The sequence below is a fragment of the Galeopterus variegatus genome, unplaced genomic scaffold (genome assembly GCF_000696425.1).
Source record: "Galeopterus variegatus unplaced genomic scaffold, G_variegatus-3.0.2 Scaffold10291, whole genome shotgun sequence".
Classification (NCBI taxonomy): domain Eukaryota; kingdom Metazoa; phylum Chordata; class Mammalia; order Dermoptera; family Cynocephalidae; genus Galeopterus; species Galeopterus variegatus.
Window position 1 is genome coordinate 53,356 of NW_007736402.1, and position 14,641 is coordinate 67,996.

The following is a 14,641-nucleotide window of genomic DNA, read 5'->3' on the forward strand; positions in this document are numbered from 1 at the left end:
GTCCGTTTCAGGAAATCACTCGGCCATTGAGGGAGAGCTATTGTGGTAGGTGGAATTTCAGGGAGAGAGAGAGTCAAAGAGTGTCTTGCACAAGGCTGACAAAGGTCTAGTGCACGCAGGGATTTCATTGACACACATGTGGACTAGGCGCAGGTGACCCGTTAACTTTCTGCTTCTCTTTTAGAATCGTATTTGGAAGGAGGATGGGAATGTGACAATAAGATAGAAGGAAAAGGGTCTGTCGCTGTAGGAGCACAGGAGGAGACCTAGTTAGCCGTCCTCATGGTTGCTGATCTCTTTCTCCTTTCCTTTATGACGTTTCTGTTAAATAGCACTTTCTCACTGTAGTACACGGGGTGCCCTCGCAGATACTTTTCTTCTGCCCCCTGGTTATCCTGCCCATCAAGTGCTGCGATGGAACAAATGATTGCTTCTGGCAGGAGAACTTCCAGAACAAAATTTACTTTGTCGTCTCTTATGAGACTCAGCATGGTGTTGTCCATTTGTGTGTAGATTTCTTGTAAATGTTTCCTCACCACATCCAACTGGTCCTCATCCTCCAAGTACGTTTCAACGCAGAGCACGTGCCTAGGTGAATTCAGAAATGATGTCAGCCACCTGGACTGTTTCCTGCCCTTCAAGATGTCCTGGAGGTGGTGGTCGGCCCCCCTTCTCTTCACGATGAAGTCCACCAGCTTGCGGTTGTCCCGGTCCCGAGCGGCCCTCATCCTGTCGGGGAGAATCCTCTTGCAGGGCCTCTTCCTGTGCACGGAGGTCTCCTCCTCAGAGTCTTCCAGGTCGGCATAGTTCACCTTTGGAAAGTCAATCTCCAGCGGGCCCTCTTGGATGGCTTTCCTGAGTGGGTAGCTGACATCGGCGGCATAATAGTCCAGGAAAGAGCCCACGAAGGAACCGTGGCCGATGGCTTGTGTGTAGTGGGAGATGAGGGAGAAACACCAGTTAACACCTTGCTCGTGCACTTTCCTGGCTCTCTGCAGGAGTCTGTCTTTCTCTCTGCAATCCAGGTGCTTCAGTCTTCGAAGAGGAACTCGGATGTCGCTCCTCTCCCGGCACAGGTCTGCCTCAATCAAGAGCACCCGTGCGGTCTTCTCCGACGCGCTGACACTCTTCACCATGGCCGGCCAGAATGGGTGGTCTTGAAATTTAAACCACACCATCATTCCTCTTTCAACTGGAGGAGGCTCCTGTGTCAGAGCCATACTGGCAGGTTGTCCCCCTCGTTTACCGCCATCCATTTTAGCCTTGCGGATGGGATTCCTAGACATGGAGTCAGCAGGAGGTCGGTGTTCTTGCAGTCCTTTTGAAGCAACTGCCGCTTGTAGCTTCCTAATTCGGTCTGCCAGACGAAGGGAGTAACGCGGCCTCATGGCAGGGGACCCGGAGGGTCAGGGGACCCTGAAGGACCTGCCGCCCCTTCCATGCCTGGCTTCGAAGCCCCCTCTCCAGGGTCCTCAGCATTCCCTGAGAGGGCAGAGCACGTAGAGCGAGTAGCCTTGGTCTTTGGACAGGTGTCCAGTGCCTCTGTGTTCAGAGCTATGGGCACAGTGGAGATGAGACCCTGTGGCCGGGATGGGGCCACCTGTCCATCATTAGCACATGCACCCTCCTCCAGGACTGTGGGACGCCGGGATGTACCCGAGGAGGCTTGTGCCTTTGCCTTGCCCTCTTTCTCACCCTCGTGTCCCGACTGTGTCGGGAAATCGTGGCACGCATTGGACTTCCGTGATGCCTTTATTTGCCTTTCTGCTGGAGCAGGGGCAGAGGTCGTGTGCACCCATGATTTGTCACCCCATGGGGCATCCTCACTCTCTGCACCAACTGGCAGTGATCCTGAGGCTTCTCTCTTCCCAGCACTCCTCCGAACAACCCGTTTGCATTTGCCATACTTTTTACGAGGGGGTCTACTTGCTGGCTGTTGAGCTACCTTCTGGAAGGGAAGACTGGTCTCCTGGTCATCTGGTTTTCTTCCTTGGCCCGATTTTCTTCTCTCATCCAGCTTCTCCATTACCACTTTCAAGACTCTCCTGTACCCCCTTTCCTCTCCCGCTGTGGCATTGAACTTCCACTGCCCCAATGCCGAGGAGCTCATGCCTTCCATTTCAGACTTCGTCAGGGCCGTTATGTCTGTGCTTTTCAACTCGGAGGTTGTACTGGTTTGCTCGTGATCTGTTATTCTTCCTCGGCCCAGTTTTGTTCTCTCATCCAGCTTCTCCGGTACCACTTTCAGGACACTTCTGCACCCCCTTTCCTGTCCCTCTGGGGCATCGACCTTCCACTGCGCCCCTGCCGAGGAGCCCATGCCTTTCATTTCAGACTTCGTAAGGGCCGTTATGTCTGTGCTTTTCACTTTAATCGTTTCATCTCCCAAGAGGTGATGAAGAGGGGCAGACGTATCAGGCTGTCATTCCAACTGCTGAGTCAGGTCTTCCCCCAAAACCGCTGCTCTGAAACGCCTCCTTTGACTCCGGACTGCAAACCGTTCCCAGCTTGCATGGGTTGTTCTCCTCCACCTGGTTCTCCCTGAGATGCTTGCACTCGTGTTTTCAGTGGAAAGAACTGGAGGAGACTGGAATAGGGAAAAGGAAAAGAAGAACCGTATCAGGAAAGAATTCCTTTTGTGAAACTAGAAGCGCCCTGCTCAAGGAGATTGATGAGATAAAACAAGGTATTAAAAAAGAGGGCTTTAGACAGAGGGGTAGATGAATGGCAAGCACTCGGGGAAAAATACAGAAGGTGCTAGAGGAGTTCTGTAACAGTCCAAAGGCACCGTGTAACCTCATTGTAATGACTGCATGTGGAAGAGCATCCACATGGGGACGTGGGTGTCATGTCAGGGATCTCATTTCTGTGCCTTCTGGGAACCTTGGGCTTCAACCTGGGAGAATCCTTCATTCGTTCGTCCTGCCTAGGGTGCCCATGCTGCCCTGTCCACTCCAACAAGCCCGAGGCCATCTCCTACATCCTGATGCTGGGAGCCAGCCCTATGTCATGTTCAAGAGCATGACTCAGAATCCAGAGGTCTGTGAGGTCATCCTGATGATTCCTGGCTGTCACCGTTAGTAGGGATTGCTGCAGGCACCGGTCACTGGCTGCGACCTACACCTCTATACTGTGGTACAAAACTCTTGTCTCCCAACACCAAAGCTGTGATGCTCGTTATGAGGACACGTGTGCATAGAGTGAGGTGCAAAGACGATCGCATGCACAAATGTCAACATATGCTAGTATCTTTGGACGTCAGAACCGGGGGAACCACATGGGTTTAACATCTGTCGTGTGATTGTGACCATCTGTGTGTGTGTAACGAAAGTAGGGTTTTTGTCATTATTGTGTTTTTCTGATTCTCAAATCACATTGAATGGGCTTGCGAGAACATGACATGCATAGGAAGATGTGTAGAGGGGATGGCACCTTACTCTGAAGACGATGGTGTACGTGCTTCCAGCACACTACCTATGCATCACTGTGCATGTGCGAGCACGTACTGTGTTACACTATAGTTGTTAACATGAGAGCATAATTGGATATATTACCTAGTGAATGCCTATTCTTCTACGTCATTTCCACGAATCTCGTTACGCCAAAGTTTTCCTGATATTTCCAAACTCTAATGGAATTTCTGACATTATGGGAATGTGTTCTGCAGAAGTTGCGATTGTTCTACCCGTTCTACACTTCCTATCTTTCCACCGCAAATACTCCATTCATATTTCCTAGTTTTCTCTATACGTCGTCCAAATAAGTGTCATGACTTATTTCTCCACTGTACCTGGTGTAGTATTCACTTCACATGCTATGTTTTCTGATGCAAAACTTCTCTCCTTAATAAATGCATATATGCATGTCTATGTTCACGCACACTGGTCGACATAACAGGAAATGTGTCACAATGATGAAATACACGTACCTTAGAGACAATCTCAAGGCCCGGACGCCCCTGGTGACCGTCAGGGGACCGTATGTCCGTCCTCACGGGGGGCCGGCAGGGCAGGAGGGGTAGACATGGACGGTCCCTTCCCCGTCAGACCGCACACACGTGGCCCGCTGGGGACACGGCTCTGAGGGCCTGGGGGCATGCGCCTGCGCAGCAGCAGCCGGCCTCTCTGATTAGCGGTGCCGCGTGAGAGGCTGGGCCGTGCAGAACCACGGCCTCTGCAGGCACGCCCCCCAGCGGCGGGCCACGAAGCACCGCCCTGCCCTGACGATGGGCGGCTTTCCAGGGCCTCTGTTGTCACCCAGGGCTCACTGTCCCAATGGGTGTCTCATGAAGTGAGCAGGGGAACTCCTCTTTCAGCTGATCTTCCCCAGGCTTTTGGAAAGCTGGCGGGGCTTCTGCAGCACTGTGCTCTGCTGTCTGCAGGATTTCAAAATCGCTCTGCCATCCCGCACTTGCCCTTTGATCCGCAACCAGGCGGCTTCCTGCAAAAGCTTCTCCCTGGCATCCTGGGCACCTGGTTGGAGCCGGGCTTCTGAGACGCCAATCTTCTGCCGGGTGGCATCAGATCTCTGCTAGAAGGTGGCTGCATGCATTGCCAGGTTGAGAAACCTCGGCTGGGTCCCAACTTGAAATCGGACTTTTCCAACTCCTGTTCTGGCCTTGAGCCTTCCCTTTGCAGTCGCCCAGCACTTCTGGATGAGCTCGCCCAGGGAGGTGTGTGCCATCTTGCACCTCTCAACCAGCCCAGAGCTGCTTAGACTCTGCCGTACCCTGAAGTCCGTTCATTTCTTGGCTACTACCCAGAAAGTTGTCCATTTCAACTTCTTTTCCAACTGTTCACATAGCTCCCCTCGATTTTCTGTTTTCATGATTCGAATGACCGGCTGAAGCCTCTGGAGATCAGTGAATAAACGTGCTCAGCTGTATTAGGCTGGCTTCCCCACAGAAAGGGAAACAGAAGCAACGGGATATATGTGTCTGCGTGTGTGCACGTGTGTGCATGTGTGATATGTAATATTCCATGTCATATATGTTTAAGTGGTGTTATTTAATATTTATGTATAAATAACGCATATATGTTTTAGGTGATTTATTTTAAGGAATCAACTCACACATTGTGGGGGCTAGCAAGCTGAAATATATAGGGCAGTCTGGCCATTCAGGATAGGGTTGATGTCGCAGTGTTGATTTTCCAGTAGTGTCTATATAGCAATCCGACAGGCTGGTAACTGAATCGGGTGTTGAAGTTTCATTCTTGAGTTAGAAAAGGGATTCGTCAATAAATGGTGCTGAATAAACTGAATATCCACATGTAAAAGAATGAACGTGGATCCTGACCTGACACCATATAGAAACATCAACGCAAAAGGGATTAAATACCTCAACATAAGACCTGAAATCATAAAACTCTTAATGGAAAATAGAGTGGGAAAGGTCATCCATTTTAGCCTTGGCAATTATTTTTTGAATGTCACATCAGAAGTTTAGGAAACAAAAACAAAAATAAACAAGTGGGACTCCATCAACCATAATGGCTTCGGCATAACCAAAGAAACAATTAACAAAATGAAGAGACAGTCGGCAGATTGAAAGAAAATACCTGTGAAGCATATATCTGAGAAGGGTCAGTATCCAAAATATACACGGAACTCACAACTCAATAGCAAAAAACCAAGTAGCCCAATTAACAAATTTGCGTAGGATCTGAACAGATCTTTCTCCACAAAAGACATACAAATGGCCAAGAGGTATATTAAAAGTGCTCCACCTCAGTAATACTCAGGGAAATGAAAATCAAAATCACAATCAGATCTCACTTCATGTCTGTTGGGAGGGCTATTACCCAAACGTCAAGAGGTAACAGGTGATGGGAAGGATATGAAGAAAGGGGAACCCTTGTACACTGTTGGTGGGAATGTAAGTTGGTACAATTATGATGGATAACAGTGTGAGGGTTCCTCAGAAAATCAAATCAAAACCAGAACTACCATGTGATCCAGCAATCCCTCTGTTGAGCACATACCCAAAGGAAATTCAATCAGTGCCTCACAGAGATATCTCTAGTCCCAATTAGTGTTAACTCATCGTTCCTACATGAAACAAGCATTTCTCATTGAGGAGAATATTTTTTTCATATTCCTGGCATCAAATATTTATTCTAGCCATCTTTTCTTGTTCCTCATCATGTGATTCCCTAAGTACTACCACCCATCTACAGGACTAGCTCACTACTGCACCAAGAAATGAGAAACGTGGAGAAGAAGGATGTGACTTTTCTCTTCCTGTCTTCAGCCAGTTATTCTAGTTTATGGAGGTAGGTGTATTTAAATCTTACCTTGGTAACTCCACTTACCATATCCATAGTACTAAGTCAACATTCCCTGAAGAAACAGGAACCTAGAGTTGACTAGAATGTGTTTTTCGACTTCCCATATTCAGCAAGGTTTTACCAGTAATTATAGTTGACTCTTCATATTTGCCTAGGTACCACTAAATATCTAGAATAATGGCACATTATTTCAATAAGAAATGAGACGTAGTGTTGTAAAGAATGTGTTTTTCCACATAGTGGCTTCATCTATTTATCTACAGTTAATTATTCACCTGGGTAAAGTAGATGTCTATTGCATGAGCTAATATTTCTAACACAAATTAAGAATTTTGAGTTAAAAAATGGTTATGCAACTTCCTGGAATAAACCGGTTTTAGGTTTATATCAGCATCGATTCCTTAGTCTGGATATTTCTACCTATCTCTAGCATCAACTATACGAATTACGCATTTACCAACTGATGTTGGTAGTTAAGACTTTATCATCTCTACAAAAATAAGTAATAAAAAGATAAGGATGGGTTTCCCCTGCTTTGTGGAGTACGCATAAGGCAAATGTACTTCACAGGGCCTGGTTTTCCAAAGCCTTGCAGTTTCAAATATTAACCTTACCAAGGACTGGAAATTTTCCCCAGGCTATATAGTCTCTGTTGTGAGATCAAGAATTGTAACACAGCAACGTTGCTGGCTCAAAGACAGACAGGTTACTGATTGAATTGTAGAGATACTGGGAAATTGCTGTAAGAAGACAGTGTTTGCTAAAATCAAGCTTTTGTTGCAAATTGCATTATGGAATGTCACCTTGCTTGTCTTACTGAAAGTTACCAGCTTCTATTGTTAAACTTGTTTAACTATACTTAGCAAAACACCCACCTATGTACTCTTCCTGTAACTTCCTGGTCTGGAGAATAAATGCGGGAAGAGAACCTCAACTCGTGGTTGATTTCCCAAATGGAAGAAATACCTCGTTCTTGAGGGTTCTGGGAGATTAACCACTTTTCGGGACTTCTCACTGCTCAGAAGAGATGGGCTTTGAGTAATCGTTGGCAGCTCCATCACCCAGGGGAGAAGGGGTGACAAATCTGTGGGAGGCAAAGCAACACTGCTTGGCATCCCATAGTTAGTCAATTTATCCCCAGTTAGCCCTCACAACTTTTTTCCTAGGTAACACTCAGATTCATCTCTTCTTGTAATTTTTTTTTTTTATTCCAATGAGAACTAATGATTAAGAGTGGAAAAGAACATGACTTTTAGGTTCAGGCTTCCCTTGTTATTGTAATGTTTGCTGGCTGTTTTTTTTTTTTTTTTTTTTTTTTTTTTTTTTTTTTTTTACACGTTTCATTTAAAAACCCAGTAAAGTAGAGCTAATTTATTAGTTCAACAACAACAACAAAATTAATCTGCAAAGAATATTTTTCTACTCCTTGAATTTCACTTATTATTCGTATTGTCTGCATTTTACTACTGACTTGGGAAGCATGACTTGCCTGTAGTACTAATTCATTTTCCCAACAATAAATAAGAAGTGTTGAGAAGAATGATTTTTCAATTCCTGTCTTCAACTAGTTTTTCTAGTTACTGTTATTTATTCTGAGTAAACTAATTACCTGGATACAGCCAGGTAGGGAAGTTGACAGGTAGGTAGATAGATAGGTATAGAGAGATCTATAGACAGAGCTAACACACTATCAAACAAGAATTAATAATTTATACTTGAGAAAAATCTAATATTTCTTCTTTTTTCCTTTACCTAGTTATTCCAATTGTCTCCAGTTATGCCTTGTTAACTACTTACATATTTACAACTACTCTCTAGAGTATTAACTCATTGTTTTAATAGAAATAACAACTGAGACTTGAGAAATGTGTTTTCTGCTTCCATTCTCCTATTTATACTATTTGCTTCTGTTCGTCTCTAGTTAACTAGTTTTTCAAGGAGCAGTACCCATCTGTAGTACTCCCTCAGTTCAACAAAATGCGAGAATTTGGAGTTGAATAGAATGTGATATTCAGCTTTCTGGCTTCAACTAGTTTGTTTAGTAGTTATCAGTTGTACTAAGTCAATATTATGAAAACATAAGAATTTAGATCAGACAAGACTGTTTATTATTTTCAAAGGCAAATGCTGGTTACCCCACATTTTTATCAGTATGACTAGCTATCTACATAACACTAGTCTCTATATAACCAATGCCTTACATCAGCAAGATATAAGAATAGCACCAACTATTTCTCTAGGTGTTTCTAGTTATCTATAGTAAAACTGTGACCTAGCTAATGATAGTACAGTCCTCACAATCTAATCACTTCTTAAAGGCCTCACGTCTCATTACCATTATAGGATTTCCCACCCTCTTAGTGGAGATCAAGTCTCCAACACATGAAATTTTAGGGTATATATTCAGCCGACTGCATCATACATAACTTTTATAGCCAGCTAATTATTCCCACAGGAGATAAGAATTTAGAATCGAGAAGGATGATTTTCATCATCCTAGCACCAAATACTTACGGATATATCTTTTTATTTCTATCCATATCTTACCTAGGTACCATTACACATCTACAGGACTCATTGTTCCATCAAGAAATGAGAAATTTGAGGGGCCGGCCCATGGCTCACTTGGGAGAGTGTGGTGCTGAAAGCACCAGTGCCGTGGGTTCGGATCCCTAAATAGGGATGGTCAGTTTGGTCACTTGGGAGAGTGTGGTACTGACAACACCAAATCAGGGGTTAGGATAACCTTACCAGTCATCTTAAAAAAAAAAAAAAAGAAAGAAGACATTTGAGTTGTAAATTCAAATTTCAAATTTACAAAGTAAGAATTTTGAGGGTAAAAGAGTGGTTGTTGTTAACTATACAATAGTTAACAATGGCTGTTGTTAACTTTACAATAGTTAACAATGGCTGTTGTTAACTGTACAGTAGTTAACAATGGCTGTTGTTAGCTATAATCACCATGCTGTGCATTAGATCTCCAGAACTTATTCATATTGAATAACTGAGACTTTGTACCTTTGAGTATAGTTAACAATACTGTACTGTATGCTTTAAACTTGCTGAGAGCATAGATCTTTACTGTTCTGTATATGCTGCTGTAGTTGGATGCAGCAGTCTATAAATGTCAATTATATCCAGTTGATTGTTGGTGTTGTTGAGTTCACCTATGTCCTTCCCAGTTTTGTGCCTGCTGGATCTCGACACCTCTAATACAGGCATTCAAAGTCTCCATCTAAGATAGTGGATTCATCTCTGTCTACCTACAGTTCTATCAGTCATTGCCATGTAATGTGATACGTGGTTAAGTTCTTACACATTAAGGATTGTTATGTCTCCTTGGAGCACTGAACCCCTTTATCCTTACGTAAGGCCCTTCTTTATCCCTGATAACTTTCCTTGATTGGCAGTCTGCTCTGTCTGAAATTAAAATTGCTGCCCCTGCTTTCTTTTGATGAGTGTTAGCATGGTATATTTTTCTCCATTCATTCACTTTTAATCAATACATTACTTTATATTTAAACTGGATTTCTTGGAGACAAAATATAATTGCATCTTGTTTTAAGATCATCTCTGATGATGTCTGAATTTAATTAGTGTATTTAGTCCATTCATATATAAGGTGTATTTGGTGTATTTAGTCCGTTCATATTACTGGTAGAGGTGGATAAATTTCTACCGAATTTGTTAGTTTTCTATTTGTTGCCCCTGTTCTTTGTTCTTAGTTTCGTCTTCCACTATTAACTGCCTTTTGTGGTTTACATGATTCCATTATCTGTCCTTTCTTAGTATATTTCTTGCACTTCCTTTGCTACCTTTTTTAGTGGATGCCCTAGAGTTGGTAATACACACAACTAACGCAAGTCCACTTTCAATGACTCTGTACCACTTCATGGGTTGTCTGAGCACTGTGTATAATAATAGAATCCTAATTCTTCCAACCTGTTCCACAGCCATGCACTTCACTTATGTATAAGCAGATATAGGCAAAATACATGTGTATAACAGATTTTACATGCATATGATATGAACAAATCATGCACAATTGCCTACATTTAGCTATTATTCTGGACAAAGTATTATCTATTAGTTATTGTAAGAATTAGAAAAATAAAAGCTTTTATTTCACCTTCACTTATTCCTTCTTTGATAGTCTTCCTATCTTTATGTACATCTGTGTTTTTGACCTGTATCATATTCCTTCTGTCTAAAGGACTTTTAACACATCTTTCAAGGCAGGATACTGGCAGCGAATTCCCTTAATTTCTATTCTCTGAGAAGGCCTTTATTTAGCCTCCATATGTGGAGGATAATTTTGCAGGGTAAAGAATTCTAAGTTTGGCTTTCTTCTCTCAACAATTGAAACATTTCGCCCTACTCTCTTCTTGCTTGTCTGTTTTCTGAGGATAAGTTGAATGTAGTTCTTATCCTTCTTCTTGTACAGGTAAGGTTTCCCCCCCTTCTGTCTTGTTTCTGGGGGTTTTTTTTAAACTTTAATTTTCTGTAGTGTGACCATGATGTACCTAGGTGTAGCATTCTGTGCACTTATCATGCTTGGTATTCTCTGACCTTCCTGCATATGTAGTTTGGTGCCTGACCTTACTTTGTGAAAATTCTCAGTCCTTACATTTTTAGTTTCTGTTCCTTTTTTGAGGGGGCGGCAGTTGTCTGGTTTGGGGATTCGAACCAGTGAGCTAGAGACCTGGGACAGGGAGCGACGGCAGGGGGCAGGGAGATGCAAGGACAGGGGAAGCCCAAGAGACTCAGGGACCCGAACTGTCCCAAGCGCGCCCATCCCGCCCGCTCCCCTGTCCTGCCTGGTGTCTGCCGGCTCGGCTCCAGCAGGTCCTGTCCCTCTCTTCAGTCCAGACTAAACGCCCCAACAGGTGACGTCGCCGCACGCCGTGCGCGCCCCACTCCCACGACCACACCGGTCTGCGCCGCTTTGGCTCGTGCAGGCCCCGCCCCTCACCGCCCTGCAGCCTCTGCCGCCCTTGGGGACGTTGGGCTCTCTAGCCCCGCCCCCCCGGCGCGCAGCAAAGCCCCGCCCACTCCCACGAGTGTGACACACGCGTGACGTAGGCGTGACGCCAGCGCGGCTGCTCCCCAGGCTCTCGCGCTGCCCCCGCCCTGCTGCTAGGCAGCCATTGCTAGGCTTGTGTTCACAGGCCGCGGCCGCCCGCAGGCCTTCGCCTCCCGCCTCCCGGTGCCGGCTGCGCCCGCCATGGACGACTCTGCGGTTGTGTCGGACCCCGAGCTGGCCGCCCTGCCGCGCCAGTTCACCCCGCACGAGAACGTCTTGGGTGCGCGGCGGCCGGCGGCGGTCGGGTCCCCTCCCGGGACCTGCTCCCCGCGTTTCGTCCCGCTCCTTCCCCTGCACCCGTTCCCCGTGTCCCCCCTGCGCTCTCCCCCAGGTTTGCGGACCACACCCCTGACCGCCCTGCGCCCCGTGTCTGCCCAGGCTCCACTAACAACCTCTTGGAAGAGGAAATCTTCAAGTACATGACCCAGAGGCGGAGGCGACTTTCGCCCTCTAACTCCTCTGCCTCCTCCTATCGGTTCTCCGGTGAGACCCAGCCCCAGAGGCCCACCTGGCCGCCCATGGGATGGGAACGAGGCATGGGCCACGGGGAGGATGGGTTGGGACTGTGTGGCAAGGTCGTTGGCGGATTGGGGCACTGGGGAGAAGGGAGGAAAGCCTGGAGAGCACATGGACTTTTCCCCCTCCCCCATTCAGACTTGGATTCAGCACACGAGGACTCGTCGGATATGTACAATCTGCCCAAGAAAGAGGACACCTCACTTGACCAGAGCAAGGGTAAGGCAGGGATGGGGTGGGTACCCTGGTACCTGCAGCCCACTCCGTCGGGGACCCCGGTCTCAGGGAGAACCTGAGGCCCCAACCCCCACCACCTCTCAGCAGCCCAAAATAGGATTCAGATTAGGTCCAATGGGCCAGGCAGGGGACACCGATGCTTCCTCTGCTAACCATGCCCCCTTCCTAAGGCTGTAATGAGGAGTACTATGAGGAGAGTTGCCTGACCACCAGGACTTCCCGGGAGGCCGATTCTGTGGGTACATCCAAGGGCTTCCACCAGCTGGTGACTTTGCTCTCAGATGCTGACACCTTCCACCACCAGGTGAGCTGGCTGTCAGGCATCGTGTACTTTGATCCGACCTGAGGGGACCATAGCTGGGTTTGGGCAAATACAGTGCAGGAGGGGGAACACTGGGTGCACCCTTCATTCTCCAGGGAGAGTTAGGGTCAGCAGACACCTGTTTGGTCAGGGCCCTACTTTAGGGAACCATGAGAACTATTTGACTAGAGTGCATGGGACGGCACATGGCCTGTACCCTGATCTGAGATCTAGGCTCCTGCTCTTTCTGAGAATCCTTAGGGTAGAAAGGAGGGTGCTGGGGCACAGGCAGCCAGGACAGTCACTGAGTGAGTGGCAAGGCCCCACAGACAAAAGGCCGGCAACCCAGAAGATTCTGGAAGGGGCAGGTCCCTGGCCTTTAAGTAATGGTCTGAGTGGGCTGGCCAAGGAAGTTTGGACTGAGGGACATGATAGGGCCATGGTGATCCCACCAATCAGTTCCCTAACCCTGAATTCCTTCTGCAGATTCAAGATGACAGTCTTTTGTCTTCTTCCGAAGAGGAAAGCAAGGATAGGTGGGTAGTGGAGAGACCCAGGGATGGGGCTGGTTCTGGGCCCAGGCTCTCCTGGCCCACTTGCTCCCCTCTTTTGCCTCAGGGAACACCCCGTGTATAGCTTGGACAGTGCCTACCAGAGCGTCGAACACTACCGCCACGTTTCCAGCATCTCCAAGAGCTCCCAGGACCTGTCCTATTATCCTACATCCTCGTCCTCCTCCTCCTTATCCTCATCTTCATGTTCCTGCCCTTCATGTCTCACCGGATACACCATCCAGCCAGGAGAGCAGGCCCTTAGGGTCCCACTCTGGGGCCAGCTGCTGCTTTTCCTGCTCTTAAATGCCATCCTGCTCTTTGTTTACTACTACTGGGTGCTTCAAGATGGCAACCCCTTCTGGATGTAGCCCTGAGTGTTTTTGGCTTCAGAGCCAGCTCTTCTCAGAAGTCCTGGCTGACTTCTTCAGCAGTGTTTGATGGGGGTGGGGGTGGGGGTGGGGGTTTTTCGTGTGTTCTAGCTTCGGGAGGCTGAGCCTAACCTGAGGCAATGTTTGTTCTCCCTGCCTTGTCCTGCCAGGGAGGCAGCAGACTCAGGCCCTCCAGTGTATGGTGGTCCTGGGCTTGCGTTCCTCTGGAGCCTCCTGGCCCTGGTTGCCTGTGACCCTTAAGGCCTGGGAGGGAAAGAACTCACTCTTGAGGAGAATACGGTTGTTGTCACTCATGCCTCTTGTTCATTGACACCTTGTTGGCCAAAGGCCACCCTGACTTTGTTTTCATGGACACACAATAAAAAGACCATTTATTTGTAATGTATTGACTCTTGATGCTGGGGGAGGGGTTGGGCTCGCATGGCATGGGGCCTCTGGTCTTGGATCTCAAGGATCACTATCTGGCTTTGCATTTCTGTTTTGGTCTTGGGTTGGGGATCAAATGCTACCCATAGATATGTTTGTGTTTTGTTTGTGGGTTTTATTCCTTAACTCATTCCCCAATGCATTTACAATATGCATAAGTTACATGGAAATACATTCCCCAAAGCTTTTACAATGTGCATAGGTTACATGCAAATGCTATGCCATTTGTATAAGGGACTTGAGCACCAGTGCTATGCCATTTGTATAAGGGACTTGAGCACCAGTGGATTTTGGTATGGGGGTGGGGTGGGGTGGGGCTGGGAGGTGTCCTGGAACCAATCCCCCCAGATACTGAGGGATGCCTACTTACAAAAATAACTATAATACAACAAAGTGTGGAGAGAACCCAGTTGGAAATGCAGCATACAGGTAGTCTGTGGTGCTTTAACCAGGAAAAGCCAAAGCCAACCTCAGCGTCCAAGGGCACATAGCTGGTGGAGCACTCCTGAGCTCCTGGAATTGCTGCTTATTTAATGACACAGGAGGAAAAGCTTCAAAGACTCTGAAGTTCCCCCAAAGTGTCCATGAATCCACTGACCATACACATATGCATGCACCTGCTCCCCCATACACACGCCATGCCCTTCTTGTTTATCCAGTTAGATGCACCATCCAGACTTATAAACACTCCCTTAATAACCCCTTTAGTTCCTTTGCCTCTCTCTCCCTCCAGTGCCCTTGTGTGTCTACAGCCCCATGACTCTCTGAACCCCACAGGACTAGCCTGCTTCCCAGCTGTGCTTGAAGAGCTGAATGTTGTCGTGGGCCATCTCTCCCTAGCACTGGCC

The 14,641-nt window shown here is 47.0% G+C and overlaps 2 protein-coding genes across 2 annotated transcripts; one reads left to right on the top strand and one right to left on the bottom strand.

The window, feature by feature from the left end:
* Positions 1 to 258: 258 nt before the first annotated feature.
* Positions 259 to 1,388, bottom strand: LOC103609911 (PWWP domain-containing protein MUM1L1-like). Its single transcript, XM_008594171.1, has one exon. The coding sequence runs from the start codon at positions 1,386 to 1,388 to the stop codon at positions 267 to 269; it is 1,122 nt and encodes a 373-aa protein (XP_008592393.1). The 3' UTR covers positions 259 to 266.
* A 10,003-nt stretch (positions 1,389 to 11,391) lies between these two features.
* On the top strand, positions 11,392 to 13,346 carry LOC103609912 (emerin-like). The gene is made up of 6 exons (XM_008594172.1): positions 11,392 to 11,590; positions 11,749 to 11,853; positions 12,025 to 12,105; positions 12,294 to 12,427; positions 12,911 to 12,960; positions 13,043 to 13,346. The coding sequence occupies exons 1-6, from the start codon at positions 11,512 to 11,514 to the stop codon at positions 13,344 to 13,346; spliced, it is 753 nt and encodes a 250-aa protein (XP_008592394.1). The 5' UTR covers positions 11,392 to 11,511.
* Positions 13,347 to 14,641: the final 1,295 nt, after the last annotated feature.